The sequence below is a fragment of the Heteronotia binoei genome, chromosome 9 (assembly GCF_032191835.1).
Source record: "Heteronotia binoei isolate CCM8104 ecotype False Entrance Well chromosome 9, APGP_CSIRO_Hbin_v1, whole genome shotgun sequence".
In the NCBI taxonomy this organism is placed as follows: domain Eukaryota; kingdom Metazoa; phylum Chordata; class Lepidosauria; order Squamata; family Gekkonidae; genus Heteronotia; species Heteronotia binoei.
In genome coordinates, this window is record NC_083231.1 from 56,318,806 (window position 1) to 56,333,554 (window position 14,749).

Genomic DNA, 14,749 nt, shown 5'->3' on the forward strand with positions numbered 1-14,749 from the left:
GATATCATTACTGTAGTAGTTCATACAGATAAGGTTCCATACCTGTGTATGGACTGTACCATTTAAGAATGGATTTGGGGACTTGCATGTTGGAATATTACTCCATCTAGACAGCCAGACCTGTGCTGTATAATAAAAAGTAGAGACATCACCCTGCCAACAAAAGTCTGTATAGTCAAAGCCAGAGGTGGCCAAACTTGCTTCATACAAGAGCGACATAGACTAAATGCCAGATGTTCAAGAGCCACAATATGAGAGACGAGTTTTGGGGAGTGGCCTGAAAGTGACATCACAGCAAGGGGAGGGGTTTCTGCACCGGATGTGACATCATTGGAAGGGGTGGAGCCCAGGAAGTGACATCGCTTGACCTTTGTCCTGGACGTGACATTACCGGGCATGACATCACAAATTGATGTCATATCCTTGCTTCGCACCTAGTCCCCTAGTGTGTAGGTGGTAAAAACTGAAAAAACAAAGTAATAAAAATAGGTATTGCTAATGACATGTATTCTGGTGTCTGGCCAAAACATGCATAAAAATATGTAAAACAATTAAATTTGAAATACTTTAATTTTATTAAATTTTTAAGAGTTAACGATCATTAACAAACAGAAAAGAAGGTATACAATGTAGGCAATGATAAAGCACACAAAGGCAAAAACAATACAAGTATACACTAAATGTAGTATCCTGGCTCCTTTACAGACTCAGGCCACAAACCTGTGGGAGTAGCCTCCATAGAAATTACTTGGATTTGCTTCTAAGCATGCAAGCAGCACCGTGGCGCAAAGTGGTAAAGCTGCAGAAAAAAGCTAAAGGTAGTCCCCTGTGCAAGCACCAGTCGTTTTCAACTCTGGGGTGACATTGCTTTCACAATGTTTTCATGGCAGACTTTTTATGGGGTTATTTGCCATTGCCTTCTCCAGTCATTTACACTTTCCCCCCAGCAAGCTGCGTATTCATTTTACCAACCTTGGAAGGATCGAAGGCTGAGTCATTTTACTGACCTCGGAAGGATGGAAGGCTGAGTCAAGCGCGAGCGGGCTACCTGAACCCAGCTTCCACTGGGATTGAACTCAGGTCATGAGCAGAGGGCTCCGACTGCAGTCCTAAGCCCTGGCACTCACTGGAGAAGATCCTGATGCTGGGAAAGACAGAAGGCAAAAGAAGGGGACGGCAAAAGATGAGATGGTTGGACAGCATTACTGATGTAACAAACACAAATTTGAGCAGACTTCAGAGAATGGTGGAAGACAGGAGGGCCTGGCATGACTTTGTCCATGGGGTCGCAAAGAGTCAGACTCGACTGTGCGACTGAATAACAACAAAAAGACAGCCAGATGTTTTGGATTGTAGGCTAGCCTTCTTTCTAACATGCTATTTTCTATGGATTTGATGCAAAGAGTGAAATAAAAGGAATATAGCTGTTGGTGTAAAAATGGTATCAGAAGAGTTCATATTGTGATATAACAGATAGGGCCTGAAGTTTTTATATTCCTGTTTGTGCATTAATTTACACAAGATCTGGCACTAGCAAAACAACATCTCTTGATTTAGAATTACTTTTCTTGCACTGCAGCTCTAGCATGGTATCTTAAAAAGCCTTTCTGAGAGTAGAAGTTGATTTGAATGCAAGAATGCATCTTTTTCTTGGATAAATATTCTGTCAGTAGAGCATTCACCTCCAGTCTGAAGTCAAATAGTTGAACCACAGTTCTTTTATCCTTTTTTTACTGTGTTCTATTTATTTAATATATAATGAATCTCTCAACACAATAGAGCTCCCAAAACAGTTTCCAGACTCATAACACAAGTATGGAAAACCTCACTTAGAAACCATACCATAAGATACCATAGTTAGAAACTAAGACTACCATGTGTTTTGGTAACTGAACTACAACTCCTCCCTGGATGTTTTAAGTAGCTTTCGTCCTTTGAGTAAGAGCAGTAGTATGTTCAGCCCAGTACCAGCTGCTCTGATTTGCTCATAATTACGGTCAAGACAATTAGCAAAAATGAACTTGTTAGCCTTTTCTCTGTGTCTGTAACTGGAATGTATGTGTGTTAAATGCCGTTAAGTCACTTCCAATTTATGGTGACCTTGTGAATTAATTACCTCATATGTGCCCTGTTGTTAACAACCTTGCTCAGGTCTTGCAAACTGACTAACTAGTAACTTATGTCTGTTAGTGGGAGATTAACAAACCATGGGAAATCCCCTAGTTTTAAAGCTGGTAGTGCTCCCCATCTATCCCTGAACCAATGTAAGATTATCAGTTTGCATAGAAGAAGTAAAGCTATAACAAGCTGGGAGGATTGCTCTACAGCTTCTATGTTGCACTTTCTGCCTTCCCAGCGTTTTTGCTATGGCCCACTCCCTCCCAGTGGCCAGGAAAGACCTGGCAGCGTTGTAGAACAGACTTCCAGAGGCAGTCTACAAGGTAACCAACTCTGATTTAAGATTTCAGAACTGTCAGAACTCATCTTCTGATGGATGGCCATCCTATATTGCATATTAATTTATTTTCCCCCTGATAAATTGATCTGTATTGATCTTCTCTTTGGAACTTGTGGTTTTATATTATTTTTATATCATCTTGTGCTGCTAGATCTTGTCATATTTGTAAGCTGCCTTGGGCTACATAGGAAAGTCAGGATAAAAACATTTTCGATAAGCAAGATACTGTTTCTGTACATATATCCTGTATCAAGCGTGTCAAACTCATGAGAGACGGATTTGACATAAATGCCACTTTGTTGGGCTGGGCCATGTGTGCCATAAACTAACACAAGGTATCAGAGAGATAAACTTTATAAAGATGATTTCAGATGTTGAATGGCAACAGCAGGCTTGATTGGATTAGGTGTAATATGCAGAGGGGTAGTAGGCACAGAGATATCAGAATTGGTAATGAGACAAGAAACCTAGGTCTCATTTTGGTACAGGAGGATTCAGTCCAGGAGATAAGTCTGAAGAAGTGAGGGGTGACTCATGAAAGAACATACCTACCATAAATTTTGTTAGTCTTTAAGGTGCTACTAGACTCTTGCTCTTTTCTACAGCTATTATAAACCATAGCATTCAAAAACCAGTGGGAGAACATTTTAATCTTCCAGGATTCAACTGCTGACATAAAAGTAGCAGTTCTCTTACAAAAAAAGAGAGACATCTGAATTGCGCCTGATAATGAAGCTTAAGACAATGCATCTTCCTGGACTGAATTGAATCCTAGGTTTCTTCTCTCATCAATCCCTGCTATTGTCATTTGACATCCAAAATCACTTCCCTTTCCAAGATAAAATAACAGTTGGACACATTCTAATCTAGCTGTATCTGAAGAAGTGAGCAGTGACTCATGAAAGCTCATGCCCTGTCACAATTTTTTGTTAGTCTTTAAGGTACTCTCTTGTTCCCTTTCACTAATAAAGAATGCAAGCTGTGGTTAGGTTCCCCCCCCTCCCCCAATCTGTAAAAAATTGAAAGGGCTCTGTCTCTCTCTCTCTGGCTCTTTCCATCCCCCTTTCCCCTCCTCTCTGTCTGAAGAAGTGTGCAGGCACTCAAAAGCTTGGTCTTAAACAGGAGACCATCCCCCCCTCTCTGGCTTTCCCTTCCCCCCTTCTTCTGTCTGTCTGTCTGTATCTCTCTCACTCTCAAGAAAAAGTGTGCTTGCACCCAAAATTACACCAGGAACAAAACATCAGTCTTAAACAGGAGACTCCATTTTTTTTCTCTCTGGCTCTTTCCCTCCGACTCTCTCTGAGAAGGAAAAGGTTGCTTGCAAAACTTATACCAGGAATAAACTGTTATTGATCTTAAACAGGGGGCTCCATTGTTTCTCTCTCTGGCTCTTTCCCTCCCCCCGCTCCTCTTTCTGGTGCTTGCACACAAAAGCTTATAATTGGAATGAAATTGTGTTGGTCTGCTGCCATGGAACGCCATTTTCTCTCTGACTCTTTTCCTCCTCCTGTCTCCTATAGGAGGGGGAGGGAAAAAAGTCATCAGCCAATCAAGGAAGGCTTTCTCTGGCTCTTTCCCTTCTCCCCCCTCTCTCAGCCAGTCAAGAGTAGGTTTTCTTTCTTTCCTGTTTGAAAGAGGAAATAGAAGAGACTGGGCAAAAGTAACTGTGATGCAAGAAACAGGAAGTAGGAAGCAGCAGAGGGCTAGTTGCTCAGCAGGCTGGATAGGATCCCTGCAAGGGCTGGATAAGACTCACAGACCATATGTCTGATACCTTTGTCTTATATAAAAGATGCTGTTATTTACCCAGGATCTGGTTTTGAGAGCAAAAGCAGAAATTTGAAGCAGGCCGTATCAAAGGGTAAGTAAATGTTGCATTGTAGGACAAACAAAGTGAAATTAAAAAATTGGAAGCATTTGAATGTCTTTCATATTATTATAAGAGAAATAAAGGAACACAGTGTTAATGGCAGAATTGCCATCTGGTGCATATATTAACATACTTCCACACAAATGCTGTTCTGCAGTGTATTAACAATAGCAGGAGTAACATATTCAAGACACTTGAATTGATAGGTTTGTGTGTTTAGCTGGGCTACTTCTCCCCCACTGTGATATTTTTAAGTTCTTTATAGGAATTTAAATGAACTAGGACTTATGAAAATGTTTGATTTGTTCCTTTCACATTGTGGTACATCTGATAGTTGTATTGATATGTTTTGCATGATGATGTCATGTGTATATCTGTAAGAAGTGATGGAATAAAATAACCTAATTAGAGAAAAAAAACAATAATATTAATCTGCTATGGGAATTCTATTTTTAATTCAAGGTCTGATGTAGCAATATTATGTAGGTTAGGTCCACCTCTGGTAGATTTAAATGGCAGAAACACAGATTTACTATTTACTTAAAACAAGGGCTGAAATCCCTAGTGTGGTTTCCTGGGAATACCTTACTGAATAACATGGGATTTGCTTCCACATAGACCTGCTCCCTAAAGAACTTGGAGGGGATGGACAGTGGAGCCAAGTTGTGAAGTCATAGTTGTGAAGTTATCATGTTGGGTTATATATATCCCAACATGATAACTTCACAGCTACACATGGCACCTTGGGTCCACTGTATTAGCTCCACCTTGGCTGCAATCTCTGTTTGTGTGTTTACACACAAACATGCACATATATATACTCACACACTTATATATACTCCCCTCCTGAAATTGGCAGTCCTAGGTATAGCACACGTGCTACACAGAGAAGGTCTCAGGTTTGGTCTTGGGCATCTCCAGCTATAATAATTAGGCAGCAAGTGTTGAGGAAGACCTTTTTCTGCTGATACTTCAAAGCACTGTTGCCATCATAGAAGAAAATGCTAGTCTAGATGGATCAGTGGTCTGACTCCATACAAGGCAGATTTGTGTGTTCATATGTGTTCATATGTAGAGCAGTTGCAGTTCCATGTGCCTTCCCTCAATTTTTAGTGGATTAGACTTTTTCAGGTATTTTAATCTGTATTTCATTTAAAATATGCTGCAGCAGCAAGGAATTAATATTTACATCCTAATAGTCGATACTATATATTTCCTCTTTAGTAAGCTGACTGTTAAATATTCCCAAGAAAGTTTATTATTTTTTTGCCAGATGAGATTTTCAGGCTGTTCTCCAAAGGAAATCCTTAACTCAAATTATTTTAAAATTAGCTGCATTTTTATGCAGCAGTTTTTGTACCTATTAGAGACATTGACATAGAGGTCCAGTTAGCTTGCCTGAGGGCTACAATATAACTGTAATTAGTGAAAATGAGCCTTGTTTGCTTCAGAAGCAGCCAGTGCTACCCTGTTTGTTTAAAATGGGGAGATAAATTACCAAGGCTTGAAATGCTTGTTAAAGATATGCATTATTTTCACAGACCCAGTGGCCAATGTGAGGATGGCGTGGGGATGGTATAATTTCCTGCGAAGTCCTTCCCATGCTGTGTGCTCACAGGCTCCTTGGAGCTGAGCACCATATAATTGATGTGCAGCCTGCATTGCTGAAGCTTGGACTGCACCATTCTCAGCGTGAGGGAAGATGTAATCTGATCTCTGTGCCGCTAAGGGAGGAATCTATTCAGTCAAGGCTTTGACAGGGCAAAGTCTCTGCCAATAATCTTCCCCCCTGTTTCATTATTCCCTTAAGTTCTTCTCAGACAAGCTGTATGCATGTATGTGTGCCTGGAGAAGCTGCTTGATACCGAGCTTCGTTCACGTTTGCAGTGGAGTTTGGTCGCTGGTTCTGCTGCCTAATCTTCCTTTTCTGACGTGCCCGAGCATGTCCACATTAGAGTCTGTGACATACCTACCTGAAAAAGGTTTATATTGTCAGAGACTACCAAGCAGCCGGACACACAGGGGCACAGAATCTCTGAAGGGAAAGAATACCGACAACATGGGTTTCTATGGCACTTTAAAAATGATTTTTTACAAAGTAAGTACCCTGGGTTTTCTTTTTCCATATGTGTGTAAATGCATGTGTATATATATATGTGATGAGGATGGAAAAATCTGTATCATCAGAGATGGCTGCAGTATCTCACCCCCACCTCTTTTTGGTGGGTGGCTGGATGCTTAACATTCTATACGCTGAATAAAGGAAAATAATGAAAAGGCTCAATGAAATGTGAAATCCTTTTATTTTAAGAATCTGCATGAGAAACCAAAGGCAGATTAGACTATTTACCTTTGGCTGAACTGGCTCTTCACATTCATTTGAGTAGTTCATGTTTGTTTTTAAGTAAGGGTTTCCTTCTATACATTTGTAGTATCTGCCAGGATATTTTATTTTTATTTATTTTTTTTTAGTTCAAATGGCCTTGGATACAAATAGGAAAGATGTTTACATGTAGTGGTTATATCACAGAAGCATTTTAAAGATGCCATGTAATACTTTAGTAGCATATTTCCGGTAGCAATGCAGAATACAGCCTGCATTATGTGTTATTTCTGAAAAGTGATAGTTTCCTCCTGCAGGATTCTAGTGTTTGCTTAGGTATTTATGAAACAAGTTTTCAGTTGCACAAAAATCCCTTAAAATGTTGACATTTACATTAGCTCATTCTGTGGATATAAACTTCTTTTTAACATTATAAGTGCTAATATTATTGGGCATTAGTTTGATGTAGTGGTAAGTACAAAACATCTGCATATATCACAGACCAGACTTAAAATGTATGAAAAAAGTTTCCTACAAATGCTGAGAAAACAGGAGCTTGATAATTTCCTTAGGCAATTTTGGAAGCTGCCTGGGGTTTAGAATGTATCCTATTTCTTTTTTTAAAAAATGAAGTTACTCTTATAGCGGGAGTTACAATTCTAATTCCTAAAATATGTCATTTGAACAAATAATTTTATGGATGGTAAAAAGAAAGATAACAGTATATCTCAATACACCCTTGGGGGAAATCAATTTAATTTTGAGAGATTAAATTTTTCTAACACAGATATCTCTTTCTAAAGCTGCCAGTTTACTTATAGCAGGAAGATAATCTACAATATATTAATTTGCCTTTTGTAAGTATGGAGAGGGCTTTCCTGGCATTCTCCTGTACATGGGTTAAAAGATGGTCTCCATTTATTCTGAGCCTTGCGTTGAAAAGAGAGGTTGTTAATGGAGAAGGTTGTTTCTTGCTTTGGGCTCTCTGGTTCTATATGGTAGCATGCTGTGTTTTGTCCCATGTGAGCCATGGGCACACAAATAAGGCTGACTGCAAGAGAAGGCTTCTTCCTGACTGCAAAAGTGAAATGAATAAGCAGAATTATTTACAAGGGCATGTTGTCCAGAATAATAATGCATGAACAATAAGTAAGTGAAGTATTGGGAAATGATAAGATTATAGTGCATCTTCAATGTTACTAAGATACAAAACTAAATATTATGTTTGGAAAAACAGAATAAAACATCAACATTTGAAGAGTGAGCTGCTGACGATCACTATAAATCATTCATTTTGAATCATTCCTCTGCTGTTGTTTTTAATTATATATTTTTAAACCTGGATTGAAGTTCATGTAGAGTCTACATTCTTCAGCCATTAAGGTGGTTGATCTTCTACTGTTTCATCTTGTCAAGCCTAAAAAGTTTATATTCCATATATACTTGCTTAGATGTGTTTTTAGGCATAGACTATATTCAGTTTGTATGTGTAGTTGACGGTACATATGCCTTGATGACTGACACCAGATTTGATTGATTCATCATGTCCTTTCCATACACTTCAACATGTGTATCAATAAACATCATTATTATTAAAATGAATCTCTGCTTGGCATTTCAACATGATAGATAGATAAATAGAGACAGACAGACAGAGACACGCACACACACACACACACACACAAAGGGTCAACTAGTTTCTGTTCTCATTTTTTGACCTACAGTTTTGTTTTGATTTTTTTGTGCTTGTGTTTTTCATTTTAATTCAAAAGATCATCCCAAAAAATGCAGTGTTAACTTTTGAAAGTATGTCTAATGGGATTTTAAATGATTAATTGAAATTAATAAATATGTGGAATCAAATCTTAACCTAGTAGGAACTCCTCTTGTTACCAAGTTACTATATTGGAAGAATTTCTGGTTTGGATAATGAAAGTTTTATCTTAGAGTGCTACTTTGAAATGTATTTGTTATTAAAACAAAATATTAAAGTGTACAGGCAAAAAACCCACCACCCTACTTATTTTAGACTTCATTTATGCTGGCAAGCTAACAAAAACTTTTGTTGTATTTTACCACTTTCAGATGAAGAGAAAGTTGGACCATGGCTCCGAGGTCCGTTCTTTCTCACTTGGAAAGAAACCCTGTAAAGTCTCTGAATATACAAGGTAAATTCAGTGTACATCACTGCATCCATTACTTCATCTTCCCTTCTTGTCTGTTTATGCCATAAAGCAGAATTGAGGGACTACCTACAGTATAACACATAAACAACTTGCTTAAAATGACTAAACTTTTAAAAGAGAAAAAACTGAGTATTCTTCTGGTGTAATAACGTATAATGAATATTATTCTTTGTTTTCAGATAATTTTAATAGCAGTATCCCCCCCAAAAAAGCCAATATGTACCAATTCTTGGTAACAGTTGGAATGTTGGAACACCACTGTGTTTGATATTAATCACAATATTGTTGCATGCAACCGTGTGTGATGCTTTGTAACACTGAATAATCATTGCTTTACAATATGGAGCTGCATTTCTAAAATTAAAGGGATGTATGCTCATCATGAGGTAAACCAGCCAATTTAGCAACCCTTTAATTTCTTTGGTTTAAGAATTTCATATTAGGGACTACAGTTCAGTAAGTACTTGGTGTAGTTGCCATAACAACTAGATGGAGCCTTCCTGCATTTCGTCATGTTCAAATCTACATCACTGTAAAACTTTCTAACTATAGCAGATTGCTTTCTGTGTGCCGTTTAGCTATTATGTAAGATTACATTTCAGCTATCTTTTTAGTTCCTTATTATGATTTGAAATATGTTCAGTTACATAGGTAACTCAGTTTTATACCTCCATTCCTCATAACATTTAAAAAGTTAGAAATAATTCTATGTACGTTAATTGTTTAATTGTAGGAGTTGTCATTGAAATAAAGGAATCCTTTAGGCATCACATTTCTCTCTGATTAATGTACCTAAACCATTTTTGAGGTTTCCACGTTCTGCCAGAAAGCTTGTCTTAGAAATCTTGTAATACAATGATTGAAGACAGGGTCAGTATGTTCCTTTATTGGTTTGGTATTTGAAGGGAGAGTATTACAAGGGTATTACACTGGCATGTTGTGGAATTCTTTTGACACAAATATCCTGTGATAGTGGACACTGAAATGACTTCAGCCATGATCTTTATTCAAAATACATTAAAATATCTAAACAACCTATATAAGGGTATTCAGTTCAGCCTATATAAGGGTATTCAGTAAGCTATGTTCTAGACTGTGCAAAGCTGAAAGATTTATTTTGCCTCCTTTTATATTATCCATATTACAAGAAGTTGCTATGGTTGGTAGGTTTCATAAATCTGATTTTGCACACTAAAGAATGTTGTAATATACAAATTCTCGTATAAGAAGAGTACTTTTGTTGAATATATAAAGCTCCTTATACTGAGTCAGACCATTGGACCAAAGCTAATTGTATGGCCTGCTAGTGTAACTGGCAGTAACTCTTCAGGGTATCAGAGGTGTTGCCTAGCCCTGTCCTATCTCTGTTCCATGTAATCTTTCTAACTGGAGATACTATGGATTGAACTGGGACAAAGGAAATAATCTTTCGTTGTTACCCTTCAATATTAAAGTTGCTTTAATATTGGCTTTCACACAGTTGTTAGAAGAATCTATGCAGCAACCTAAACAAAATAAGTAACTATGTATCAGTGGTAGCATTAAACTAATTTAGTTACAAATTAAAGGCTGTATAATAATCCTATGTTTGCAGTGAGATGTGTAATAAAAACAAATGTCTCAGTTGGCTAGATTTATTCTATTCCCAGGCAAAGTGTTTAAATGTCTAGAATTTTACATGTCTGGCAATAAATACTATGCATGGGTTTGCTATAAATGAAAGACCCTAGGATTTTAGCCAAAGATTTCTACTGGTCAGACGCTTTAGCTAAGCATTTTGCATGATGAAAGATGACAGGAGCAAAGGTCATATACTTTGCTTGGCCTCTACTTTTTAACAGTCTATCACAGAGGCCTGATTTATTTTAAAATGAAATACTTTCCTTATTCTAGTTTATACTTTTTTTAAAAAATAGTGCATATAGTGGTAGATGTGGTTGGAAAGGTGGGATATATAAATGGTTTAAATTAAATGAAATTTAAATTGTGTTTAGATGACAGCCTCTGTATGAAAAAGAATTACCCTCCGACCCCCAAAGCCAGAACTCTGTATAGAGATATTCAATTTCTAAAAATCCCATAGATCTACTATTAACTGAGATGGACCTTTGTGGTGGAATACTGCGTGCTTATTAACTGTGAATGTTTGTGGCCAGAATCCAAAAAATACCCAGCTAGTTTCCTAAGCCAATGTGACTATAGGCTGGGTTTCTTAATGAGTGAGGCCCCCCCATGCCACATGGCAAATACTTTGTCATGGGAGTCTGCTCTTTAGAGTCTGGGTGATTATGTACTCTTTGCACCAAAAGTTACTCATAGGATAATAGCCTATGGCTTGGATCCACTGAAGGATATCAGAGACATGGATCATTTTGCAAATTATCCCTACCAGCTGCAGACCTCCAACACCTATCCTCATGCTTTACGGGGGATGAACATATGAAGCTGCCTTATACTGAATCAGACCCTCGGTCCATCAAAGCCAGTATTGTCTACTCAGACTGGCAGCGGCTCTCCAGGGTCTCAAGCTGAGGTTTTTCACGCCTCCTTGCTTGGACCCTTTTTAGTTGGAGATGCTGGGGATTGAACCTGGGACCTTCTGCTTACCAAGCAGATGCTCTACCACTTAGCCACAGTCCCTCCTCTGTCCCCTGCGAGCAACATTCCAAATAGTGTTTGGGCTGCATGGCACACTGTGAAGGCAAATCTCTGAATCTTATAAGTCCCATATTAGTACCCTCTGTCGGTCATTTAGTGTAATTACACTTAGTTTCCTTGCTTGTACACTGTCTGTTTTATACTAACCCCTTGTATCTACCACATACATACATGAAAGGAAAAAGGGGTGAGTTTGGAAAAGGGATGACGTTCAGTAAAATTATATATACCGTGATAAATTTGCTTGGATAATTTAGAGTTGCATTTGCTCTATATAGTTATGGTTTATAAGATACATGCCTAAGAGCGATCACAGGGTAATAAAGAAGGAGGAAGTCTCTCCCCCACCCTTTGAAATCTTTCTACAAGAAGGAGCAGGCCCATTTCTCTTGTTTCTTTTGTTTCCCCTTTACATGAATTCCTTTTGTTTCCCCTTTAAATGATACCTGACTGACCTGCCTCTTGGAAGACCATGAGGATGCTCATTTTACATTGGGATAGATTTTTGTTTTGGGAGGTGGTTTTCTGCCTACTGTGAGGGTTCTCTGATACTTAGTTTGTATCAGCAATATACTAGAGTTTACTAGAGTTAAATATTTCTGTGAACTGAATTGGTGGTCTTTCTGCCTTAGTACTACTGGGCTTGTGCCTTGCTCAGCAACACCTACTACTTTTGGAGACCTGAGAGCAGCCAATGGTCAAGGACAGCAAAGGCGTAGAATAACATCCATACAGCCACCAACAGGACTTCAGGAATGGCTGAAAATGTTTCAGGTACATAGCACTTAGTCAACTTGCTGTGATAATTCTAAACTGAAATGTGACCACATTAGAATGACCTTTTCCACCAACACAGGAGATATTTACCTCACTCTTGTTTGTTACTCTCCCACTTACCATTATAATAATAGAGAATGCTGCTCTTCCCCCCCCCCCTCCATTTCCTGTACCTTGCTTTGGATATATTGCTGTTTTGTCTTCTAATGTGTAATACATTTTTTTTTACCATAGTGAGTGATGGTAGGCTTTACCTGAGATCAGTGAAGGGCAATTGTTTTCAAAATCAACTTTTTAAGATTATTTTATAATTGTTCAAAGCTGTTAATCGTTGCAGTTGAAAGAATTAGAATTTATTGTAACTTAAACTCACAGTCTATAGTGGTCTAGTATTGCACTGTGGTTATAAAGAAACATGATATTTCTGTGCACTAATTTATAAATGGAAAACTAATTCTAAAACACTTTTTAAAAAAACAAGAAATGAGCCAGCATAGAAATTACTGCATTATGACAATTTTTTTCTGATTTAATGCAAATACTTTATTTTCAGAAGTAAGCTTACCAATCAATCCTTGGAGTAGAAAGTATTCTTTAACAAAGCCTTTTGTGGTCAACGTTAGTAGTTGTCAAAATGAATTAAGTTGGTCCTTGTTACTGAAGAGAAAAAGCTTGGAAGGCTTTTGTGTTCCCCCATTATGCAATCAAAAAAATCTTATCCTTCAGTTTGAGAAGTGTCATGATCAGTTGGCCCAAAAAGGCATTAGAATATTGTGTAGACATGGATTTTATAAATAAAAATCAGATGTTAGTCTCCCTATATTGTATTTCAAAATATAGCAATAGATTCTCCCAGCCTGTTGGGTATTTCAAACTTCATTTAAAAAGCATTACTTTTTCTCTTTTCTGGTAGGAAGTTCAGAAAATGTTCTATCCTCAACAACCTTTTGAGGTAGGTTAGGACCAGTGTTCCCTCTAAGCTGAGTTTGTGTGAGCTAGCTGACTAGGCTGTGAATTTTCCATTGCACACTGTAGACTTTCCAGCTAAAGATTAGGAAATGTTTTCTCAAATTGTTCTGTTTGAAAGGGAGAGGAGTTGCAAGAAAATATGCTGCCATGGAAATGACTGGTCTAAATCTCAGAAGTACAGATCATATACAAGTCATTATCTTATATTTTCTAAAAGTTAAAGGTTGCATACTCCTACCCTCTTTGAGATGCTAGACCTACTAGTAGTGAATTCAGATACTACAACAATAAACACTTGATCCCGAAAGATTCTACAAACCCTAACAACAATAAACATCTTGTGAAACCAAGAGGTAGATTGTTGAAAAACCTGAGAGAAATATACCAGTTCTAGAAATGCCAGAAGAAAAGGGTGCACATTTAGAATCATTCAGGTATTGTAAAAGGTGTGAATAAAATCCTTACAGTTACTGCTTAGTCTGACTTCTGATAGAAAACTCTTTTCTGATTGCCAATGTGATATAACTATAGAGCATGCAAGATTTGTCACCTGACTATGCATTATAAAATGTTGGTGTCTATGTTATATAGGTTAGCACATATCAAGAATCTTTAGAAGGCAAAAACTATGTGATCATCACCATTATTAGACTACGTAATTATCTTAGGCTGATAACTCCTAAAACTACTGACAGGACCTGGATACAGTAACGGACTGCTTATGTAGCTTAATTATACAATTAATGGAAGCAAATTAAGACTTTAGAATAATTTCATTATGTGATTCTTATTTGATATGCATTCATACTCTGAAAAGGCATAATAAGGGCACGTTCACACTACACTAAATAATGCAGTTTGCAACTCGCTTTTTGCTATTCTTACACAGTAAAAATCAAGTTGCAAAATGCACTGAAACAATATAGTCAAGGGAAATACATATGCCAGTGACCAACATGGGTTAGGTCCTCACAGGGGTTCCTCTGGTTTTTGGGTCTTCTCCCTGCTGCCAGCCAAACAGAGACATTGCTGTGTGATATCGCCAATGTGATGACATTGATACTCTGGTTTGAGGCCAAAATTCTATGGTTTGAAGCCGATTTTGCCACAGAGTTTTGCCCCCAAACCAGAGAATTGCCATGCAATATCCCCAACATGATGATGTCCTGGAATGCCCCCCAAAACCCCTTGCCAGAGTGATCAGGGGAACCCCTGCCAGGACCTGGGGACTGGCAACCCTAATCCATGGCGATTTATATTGTTCACTGAAATATGTGTTGATAACATCCTCAGTAAATAAAATGTTTCAGAAAACATTACTAAAAGGGAATTAACTAAAATAGTAAAGTATGCTTCTTAATTCTTAGTCTGAATTTGGAACTTGATATATTTCATCTAGTTAAAAATATTTTAAAATGTGAAGTACCAGGTAGACTAGGTGGAATAAATAATTATTTGAAAAGAAACTTAGCAGAAAGCTGTGAATCAGTATAGGACCTCTGATGATA

At 37.8% G+C, this 14,749-nt stretch overlaps 1 protein-coding gene across 4 annotated transcripts in view; it reads left to right on the plus strand.

The window, feature by feature from the left end:
* Nucleotides 1-14,749, plus strand: part of FBXW7 (F-box and WD repeat domain containing 7) — a 244,305-nt gene that overhangs the window by 188,642 nt on the left and 40,914 nt on the right. For 3 of the 4 annotated variants that reach the window (XM_060246644.1, XM_060246643.1, XM_060246646.1), the window contains 2 exons: nt 8,737-8,819; nt 12,128-12,269. In XM_060246644.1, coding sequence (XP_060102627.1) covers nt 8,737-8,819; nt 12,128-12,269 — 225 coding nt within the window. Of the gene's footprint in view, nt 1-6,006; nt 6,427-8,736; nt 8,820-12,127; nt 12,270-14,749 lie in introns of those variants that run through there. The other variant, XM_060246645.1, reaches the window with a different exon arrangement.